The 9,924-nt window shown below is 34.8% G+C and overlaps 1 protein-coding gene across 6 annotated transcripts in view; it reads right to left on the reverse strand.

Moving 5' to 3' along the window:
- The window catches only part of GNPDA2 (glucosamine-6-phosphate deaminase 2), a 32,050-nt gene extending 27,986 nt beyond the window's left edge, over window positions 1–4,064 (reverse strand). For 4 of the 6 annotated variants that reach the window (XR_468998.3, XR_469000.3, XR_468999.3 and 1 more), the window contains exons 1-2: window positions 3,883–4,046; window positions 2,251–2,412 (exon numbers count right to left, since the gene is read on the reverse strand). Coding sequence is in view for 2 of the 6 variants with exons in the window: in XM_056802578.1 (XP_056658556.1) it covers window positions 2,251–2,374 (124 nt within the window). In the remaining 4 variants the exon portion in view is untranslated. Of the gene's footprint in view, window positions 1–971; window positions 1,077–2,250; window positions 2,413–3,882 lie in introns of those variants that run through there. The other 2 variants (XM_007496498.3, XM_056802579.1) reach the window with 2 other exon arrangements.
- Window positions 4,065–9,924: the final 5,860 nt, after the last annotated feature.

Raw genomic sequence — 9,924 nt, forward strand, 5'->3', positions numbered from 1 at the left:
GCACTCTACTTTCTGTGATCCCATTTGGGGTTTTGTATGCAACGATACAGGAGTGATTTTCCATTTCCTTTTCCAGCCCATTTTATAAATGAGGAAACTGAAGCAAACAGGGTTAAGCGATTTACTCAGGGTCACACAGCTAGTAAGTATCTGAGAAGAGATTTGAAAATAGGGGAAGATGAGTCTTTCTGACTCCAGCCCTAATACTCTATCCACCCACCTACCCCTCTACCTGCACCAAAACTTAAAAATACAATTTGCCAATTGATTGTCTCACTTCCTCCTAACCCTGACTCCTCATGGATCTAAAGCCTCAGAATATGTGGCCTAACTTAAGGATGTTTAAGTATAGAATCTGTCTCTTTCAATTTATGGAATTCATATGACATCTATATAATATCTTTTCATAGGAAGTTTGAATTGTGGCTTTAAAAAATGAAAAAGCAAACAGAAGATTATGCAGCTTATTCCATTTTCTGTTTTGCTACACAATACACTCAATTGGCCTTTTTCCCTTCCTTATTTTAAAATGAGTTTGTTGGGTTTAGAATCAGGAAGACCTGGGTTTGAATTTTGAAGCTGATAGTTGTGTAACCCTAAACAAATCACTTAACCCCAGTATGCTTCAGTCAACTCTCTGGGACTTAGTCAATAAGTGCCAAATGAATTATTTATGGAGTTCCACAAGCTAACTAATGTTTCCAGATATTGTAGAAAGGTTATCTTTAGGAACTTTGTTCTTAATTATAGAGATGTAAATCTAGAGAAAGTGAAAAATGGGAAGTGATTATCAGAAATGTTACAAAACTCACTTTTTAATTAATATATCTTAATATAGTGGCCTTCGACAGAAAACCAACTGAAATACTTCATGTTAAGTTAAGAAAAAAAGAAATTTAAATGCCTTAATAACTTTGCATATCATCAAGAATAGAGATTGAATGTGTATTTATCCTTATTGGAAATCATACCTAATGTCTCCAGTGTTTCAGTGATTTGACTAGGCTGATGTAGTTAAGATTCTATCCTGAAAAAATCCTTTGGTGTAAGGTAACTTGCATCATTCCCTTGTAACACTTCAAGAAAAGAAAAAAAAAAGGAGGCATAGAAAATCACTAAAAGAAAATACAAAGAAGTAGTAACTGTCATTCATATAGCACTTTCAAGTTTGCATATCATTTTACATACATTATCTAATATGTATTTCATAACAATTAAGTAGGTCTTGTAGGTATTATCTCTGGTTTACAGAGATAAAGTTGAGAAATTAAATTATAAAGGGGTGATAATAGCACCTACTTACATGATTGTTAGTGAAGGTAAAATGAAATAATGTATATAAAGTGATCTGCAACCCCTAAGGTACTATATAAATGTCAGAATAACATGTGATAAAGTAGAAAGAAAGATGAATTTGGAGACCTAAATCCAGCTTTGCCACTTACTACCTTGGCAAATAATTTCTCTGGAACTCTACAAAATAAGAGAGTTGAACTAGATGACCTTTAAGGTTTCCTCCAGTTCTAAATTTATAACTTTCGTTATTATTGTTGTTAAATGGCTTTCCAGTAGTCATAAAGCTTTAAAGTGTTAGAAGCAGGATTTGAAACCTCTTACCCTAGTCAGAATGCCATAAGATCTTAATTCTGTAGTTGCTTAGTCATTTCAGTCATGCTCCACTTTTCATGATTCCATCTACAGTTTTCTTTGCAAAGATTCTAGAATGGTTTGGCATTTCCTTCTCTATCTCATTTTACAGATGGGGAAACTAAGGCAAACAAGGTTAAGTACTTGCCCAGAGTCACACAGCTAGTATCTGAGGCCATATTTGAAATGGGAAAGGGAAATCTTCCTGCTTTCAGGCCTGAAACTCTATGTCACACCTAGATGCCAGAATTCTTTCACTACTTATTAATCATAGTAATCTGTGGAAGTTCATACCGGAAAAAGGGGAAATAATCATAGTAATAACAACATCCCCCAACATACCCACAAATTCAAAATGAGAGATACAAAAAATTCTTGTGAAAGTAAATGAGAACCCCAATAGAAATATCTAAGAGCATTTTAGTTTATTCAATGAACTCATTTCTTCATTTAAAATTTTCTATCTCAAGAAATGTCTTCTTCTTCTTTTTATTCCGATATAGGTAGTAATCATGTAATAACTTAAAAAATTGGGCAAGAAGAACACAATATTAACATTTTCACAAATCTTAACTTTTTGACCTGAAAAAATTAGCTTATTACCTGTTGGCAAACCCAGGGTAAAATATCTGTCCTTTCTTGGTTTGAATTGGATAATTCGATTACAGATATATTTGGCTGCCCATTCACTGGCCAAGGCATAATTATCAAGAATTACAAGTCTCATTCTGGTGACACACAGCTCCTAGAACAAGTACTTCAAACCTGGAAAAATTCCATTGCAGAGGATTTAAAATAGATCATTAATACATGTTATGTTAATGGTTCCAGAGATGATGTTACTTTAAGAGTATGTTTATCATATTTATAATACTGAATTAATACATCTTAAATATTGAGGTTACAGTAGGCTTTCTCCCTAAACAAAGAGAAAATCAAATATCCAAAAGCATATTTTAAATCAAGTTTCAAGATTTGATCAAGGTAATGATTAAAAGGTATTTATTTTCTACAAAAGTTCTTCCAGATCACTCTATATAAAATTAACATGCAACTTTTTTTCCTGCTTTTGATAAGGAAATACATAATTATCCCTGGACTGGAATATAGAATATATCAGATGATTGTTAAAGTGAATTACAAATAGTGGCTAAATATTTCAACATAATCTGGGAAAACAATTAATTCTTTAGGAACTGACTGGTGTTCTAAGTCAAATATTTTGGATATATCAATGATGATACAATAAATCACAAGGTCAGTTACGAGGATCAACATGGCCTCTCCAAAAATGTACTTCCATCTTAGTAGCAGAAGACTTCTGACAACAAAATCAGAAATACTTGGGCTGTTGTGAGATGAAGGATAAATCTGCGTCTATTGGGAGGACCATATTGAAGGTATTCAATGTAATAACTGTAAAAAGTAAAAAAAAAATGTATAGCATATTTGTGTAAGTCTCTTGAGCAGACACTTTAAAATACCTTCAGCATGATACCCAGAACTCAAATCCACAACTTACTCCCCCCCCCCATTAAAGTTTTACCTGGTGCATTTACCTGGGACCACAAATATCCCTCCCCCACCTCCACCCCTTTTGGCGCATCATCCTCCAAAGAGTTTTGTTAAGATTACCATTCTGCTCTATCATTTTGCAGATGAAGAGACAAACTTACACATATCTATTAGCAGCATAGCTCAGAACTACAGCCCAGGTATCCTATTTTTAAGGGTACTTTCCCTTACGAGAATTAGTTTTTCAAATTGTCCGGAAGAATAGCTGAGGAAGGTATTCCTCCTAAGGGAGCAGCAGCACTTAGGCTGAGACCCAAACCACCAGAGCTACTAGGGCTCACACTTACACCGTCCCACAAGGAGAAAGCACTTTACAACTACCCCCTTAGGTACGCAGTCCAAACAATAGTTCAACTCACAGTACTTTTTTTTTAAAATAAGAAAGCAAGTTCCTGAGGCCCGGGGGCTGTAGTTGCTCTGGAGGGACACAGCAATAAAAGGGTCAGATTCAGGCTGGAACTTGGGTTGCCTGGCTCAGAGTCCCATGTTTTTTCGGCTTCAGCTAGACAAGTCCCACGAGCCCGAGAGAGCGTGAAAGGGTGAGGGATAAAGGGGTCAGGACCCATTTCCACACGGAGAAACTGAGGCCCGGCTCGGGAGGCCCACTCACTTCCCACGCCGTACCCATGACCCACCCCGTCTCAGCCCCACAGGACTCACCACCGGAACAGGTCCCAGAGGACCACCCCCCCAGCGCAGCTTGACTGTCACCCAAAGTGGAGAGAAAGGGAATAAGAGAGCGACCCAGGTGAGCGGGGGACCGGAACCTTGGAGACCCGGATGGAGAGACCAGCAGCAGGAAGAGACGAAGGAGCAGTGCGCCGCGGATGCCATGCGCATGCGCACCACCTTCTTCAACTCGAGGGGATGAAGAGAAACAGCCAATCAGGACCAGCCTCTTGGCCCACGGCGGTTTTGTTTGGTAAGCTTTTATCATCTTTTGCTGAGAACCTCTAACCCAGCTTTGACCCAGCTTGGAGCATCACCGCGACTTGGGATATCCAAAGAAGTCGGGTCTCAAAACACGGCCCTCTTTTTCCATCTATGTAAGGAAGAGCTTGTCTTTTCCTACGTATAATGACAGTAACAGAGCAACACTTTAGACTTGAAAAGAAATTTATGTTTTCGCATTTCATAATCACAAAAATGCCTATGATAGGTGCTATTAATCCATTTTACAGATGAGAAAATTTAAATGAAAAATTATTATTACTGATGATAATAGAAGGTAGAGACTTTCTGGTTTTTCTGTTTCACAATTTAGCACAGTGCCAGGCAGAAGATAAATACTTCACAAATAATTGTTGGATTTAGAGTCAAAATGACAAAATCCTTCCTTTTATAGATGAGGAATTTAAGGCACAGAGAACTCAGAAAATTTGCCCATCCAGTTTGTAAATAATCTTGCTCTGGTATTCAGTGACATTGTGAAGTACAGAGGAATACTAGGTATTAAAAGACTTAGTAAATTTTTTCATAACTGATATGTTCCTGAACTGATTCAATTATTCATTTGTGAGGCAAAGTGAAGCAATGGATAGCAGTGGATTTTCCCTAGGGAAAATACCTAGAGAATGGCAGATAATTGTAGTAATCAGTTAAGATTTAATAGGGAGGTACAGCTAGCGAGGTAGTATAGTGGTTAGAGTATCAAGCTAGGAATCAGATTTGGCTTCAGCCACTTCCTAGCTGTGTGACCAGGCAAGATACTAGTCCTTGCCACTCTTCTGTCTTAGAATTGATACTAGGACAGATGGTAATGGTTTGGGGGAAAAGATTTAATGGAGGAGGTAGGGATTTATTTGTATCTTGAAATAGAAGGTAGTAGTGATAGGAATAGTTTATAATGAATAACTGTGAATAACAAGAATACAATGATCCAAAACTATCCTAAAGGAGGATCCATTATGAAAACTACTGTCTACTTCGAACAAAAAAGAACTGAGTATGAATTGAGATGAAAGCAAATTTTTAAATTAAATTTTAAATTAATTTTTTCTGAGTTTCCTTCCATAAAAGGATTAATATGGAAAATATTTTATATGATTATATATGTAGAATCTATATGAGACTACTTACCATCTCTAGAGGAGTAAGGGTTTGGGGGAAGGGAGAAGGGAGAGAATTTGAGACTCAATATTCTTTGAAAAATGTTGAAAGCTTTTTATATGTAATTGGGGGAAACAAATTAAATGATTAAAAAAAACATTTAAAAAAAGAAATAGAAGGCAGGTTGGGAGAAAGAAAGGAAGTTGTAAATAATTTCATTCATACTGTTGGAAACAACTGAACAAAAGGTCCATCAGCAGAACTATAAAAACTGTTGTCAAAAATAGTGTACTAAGTTTCAATTGAGGATTAAGATATTATTTTGAAGGACAAGCTGGTGGGAAAGAGTGAGAGGTAAAGTTGGAAAGGTAGTTTGGGAATGGATCATTTTTTGCAAGTCTGTGGAGATGTGTGGGATGAAATTTTAACTTTGCCTGACAGTAATGAAGGGTGATGAAAATGTGTGTGTGTATACATAGAGGAAAGACAAGTACACTAATTCATTGCTGGCCAAACTTTGAATTAGTACAACCATTCTGAAAATAGCTAGGTATTATGCAAATAAGGTGATTAAAATATCCAAAAACTTTTACCCAGAAATATTACTGCTAGGCATGTACCCCTAAGAAAGTCATTGACAAATAGAAATGCTCCAAAATATAATAAAATATTTATAGATGCACTTTTTGAAGTAGGGAATAACTGGACAAAAAGTAGATGCCCATCAGTTGATGAATGCCTAAAAATATTGTTCTATAATCTGATGGAATATTACTGGGCTACAGATATGTAAACTAATGAAAAGTGAAGAAAACAGAGGTAGAAAAATTATACTCAGTACTCAATGACAACAATAATGCCAATGGAAAGAAAATAACCACAACAAATCTAGATGAATATTCAAAAAATATAATGAGCAAATTTGCCCTCTAAGAAGAAATGTGAGAAAACACTCTCCAATTTTTGTAAAGATGGAAGTACATGGGTATGGAAAATTGTATATAATATGTTGTGGGTTTTTTCCCCCAAAGTTTGTATGCGCTTTATTGAACTTCAAGAAAAATTCTGAGTTATAAAAGATGGCTATCTGGGACCTGGCAAGGGAGGGATAAAGAAGGAAAGATAAACAATATTAAAAAAAAAGACATAGGTTAAAAATAATCTAAAAAAATTGTGCACCATTTCCTAGGAAATGCTTGAGAAACTGTCATTATGGATAGAAAGTAGCCAAATCAGACAGACCTAGTTTTATCTCTTGTTCAAGTTTTACTCACACACATACTGCCTCAATGATCTTGGGCAAGTCAAATAACCTAACATTGCCCTAAGCAACTTTTAAGTCTCTTTTAAGTTACAAAGAAGATATTAACCTGACTTGGTAGAAGGATTTTCTTTTCAGGAAGTACCCTCAATCAAAAAACCTAAAGATATCTACTTAGGCTTCACTAAATTCTTTCTTCTTTAGGAAAAAAAATCTTCTTTATGCCTTCTACCTATCTTTGTGGTAGATGAACTTAAGCCCTTCACCATCCTTGTTGCATCCTTCTGGTGGTTCTCCAGCTTATCCAGGTCCTTTCCTAAATGCAAAGCACAAAACTGAATGAAATATTGTGCTCTACAGTGTGTAGAATTATCACCCCACCTGAATTTAAGACAGGGCTTTTTTCTATTTTTTTCTACTATTGTTTTATTCTAAGCAGTAACTTCTATATTTTCAAGGGTGTTGTTGTTGTTGTTGTGTGTGTGTGTGTGTGTGTGTGTGTGTGTGTGTGTGTGAAATAGATCTATTTACTATGGTCTTGCTAGTGAGGAAGAGGAAGATGAGAGCAGGGCAACACATCAAACTCCCAGTAATTTATATTCTATACAGGGCAAGACTCAAGTTCCATTGACTTAAGAGAATTTTCAGAGGACTTAAAGTCACCTACAAAGATTTTGATTTGACAACAAGCTTATTTATCTCTGTATCTTAAAAAAACTTTACATTTTCATTTCTAATATAGTTGGATTCTATTTTTTGATAGATTACTGGCTCATGGAATTGTGATTTTTATTATATACTAATCAGGTCTGGGATTTGGCTGTTAGATCCCTGGGAGTATTCATTTTGGGATCTCTTTCAGGAGGTGATTGGAAAATTCCTTGATAATTCCTTGAAATACAATGTCTAGGCACCTTATTTGATCATGGCTTTCAGGTGGTTCAATTATTCTTAAATTATCTCTTCTCAATCTATTTTCCAGTTCCATTTTTTTCCCAACTAGATATTTCACATTTTTTTTCTATTTTTTTCATTCTTTTGATTTTGTTTTGTTTTTTCTTGATGCCTTATGGATTCATTAGGTAGCCTTTATTTCAGAAATAAACTCTTCAAAATGCAAATACAGCAGAGAAAATAAAGTTAGAAAAGTTCAAGTAAGTTGAATGGACTAGTTGTATTAATGCTTGTCTCTTCAGAATACCACCCTCACTAAGGATTTTAGAAGATAAAAGACATCTATGGGCTTGGATACTTGGAATGGTGTTCACTATAAAAGGAGAAAGCAGTAGGAGAAAGAATTATTCTTTCTTCAAATTAGTGAACCATAAGCATAGGTCATTTTTGATTAAGAAATGAGTCAGGAAGGGAGTATCATAAATCACATTTTATCTAGTGTAGGCTAGGGAAGTATATTCTGTAGTAGTAAAAGTTCAATAAAATAATCATGGTATGACCTGGGAAAGGAAGAGTAAAGAGATCTTTTCTGGTTATTTCAAGGAAAATCCTTTTTGGTAAATCTTAGTTAAAGTTTTTTTCCTGAAAATGTGGTATTCCAAGATTCAAAGCTTTATAACACCACCAGAAAAATATTGTTAGAAAGATTGTTGTGGGGAGAAGATTGAGATTAATAAAAGTACTGTAAAATTTCTCAAATTTTTCTGACTCTTTCTGTTCAGTTGTAGATCAAGCTCATTGTCAATTTTAGTTTCTTTCCAAGATATTGTACTACTGGAATATCAAGATATTAATCGCATAACTCAATGCATTGTCCATTTACTTTCTTATACTTACATTTATATTTCACATATTGGACAATAGGCCTTCTTCTACTTGATTTTTCATGTGAGTGTAGTTAAGCAGAACAGTTTTTGGTCATTATAGATATCATTAATGCCAAAAATAAAGGCTCTATAATATTCAAGGCCTTATTTGATAAAGTTACACAAGATAATCTGAAAACAGGAGTGTCTGGAGCAGATGTGTCAAACACATGCCCATCGACTACACTATTGAATTCTCCTGATCCAGATTAAAATTGGGAAATATCAGTTTAAATAAAAAAAAATAAAACATAGATAATATTAATATCTTTTTGAAGTTATTATGAAGCCCACAGGAATACTTATATATGCTTTAGTGTTTCCTCCTCCCCAAACCCCTTTTTCTATTTGAATGTGACACCACTGATCTAGAGGGTCTTAACATCCAAAGGGATTCCAATGTCTTCCATTTGGACCCTAACCTGGACATCCTTCATAATAGTGGTGGCAAACACCTCTGGCATACATATTAATAATCAACAGGCAGTGACCAAGGATATGTATAAAAATTTTCAAGGAATCATATAGGTATAACAGAGTTTTAAAATATATGTTAACTTTTAATGGAGGATATTAAGTGCTTCATAGAATTTTTCTAGCTCATCATCTTTTACAGCAGATGTTATTTGTACAGCAGCCCCAATCATCTTCATGTTATTATATATTTTTGCAAATGCTTATCATGCACTCCAAAATAAAATGATGAGGTGACCTATGAGATAATGTTTCTTGTTGCCATTGGATACATGATAGATAGATCCAACTCTCTCAATTCCTTTATTTATCTATCCAAGGAAAACCAGTGATTCTTCCATTTGCCTTTTGTATTTAAAATATGAGTGGAAAAGGGAGAGGCTAGAAATACAAATATTCAAGGTAAATAGGCTGAACTTAATATCAAGGAAGCTAAAAATAAGAATGGGGAGAGTGTAATAAAGAATAAACTGAGAGAAACTACTACTTGTTGAACTAGAGAACGTAAACTGAGGAAACTTATTACTTCTTGAGATAATGAGGGCAAACTGAGGGGAACCAGTTTCTTCACAATGGCTGTGTGGAATTTATCTGAGATTTACATATCATAGGATTAAAAGACTCTGGCAGCAAAGCCTGCATAGCTTCCTTTTATTTAGTTCATATTAACAGGATGTGATTTTTCATTAATATATGAGATAGTTCACAAATTATATTCCTTTGATCTTTGGAACAGTTTATATATAACTTTTGGTTCCTCCTTTGCAATCTTATTTCTTATTGTTGCTTATAAACTTACTTGCTATACTGATTAGAAGGGGGAAGTAGTCAGAGGGACCAGAAGAAGATACAATTTTGACACAAATCCCTTAACAGTAGCTACAGAAATAAAACAAGAATTAAATAAACTGTGAGATAGATAATATGTATCTCAAGGACACATTATAAAGTAAAGAATGACTACCCAAATTATTAGGGGGATACATTTATGGAATCAGAAAAAATACCAGAATACATTTGGTGTGTTAAAGAATTAAATATCAAGGAAGACAATAAAAAAGATGAAAAGTGAGGCTCAGTGCTCTTAGGTATAACAAA

Source organism: Monodelphis domestica, chromosome 6 (genome assembly GCF_027887165.1).
Source record: "Monodelphis domestica isolate mMonDom1 chromosome 6, mMonDom1.pri, whole genome shotgun sequence".
NCBI classification, from domain to species: domain Eukaryota; kingdom Metazoa; phylum Chordata; class Mammalia; order Didelphimorphia; family Didelphidae; genus Monodelphis; species Monodelphis domestica.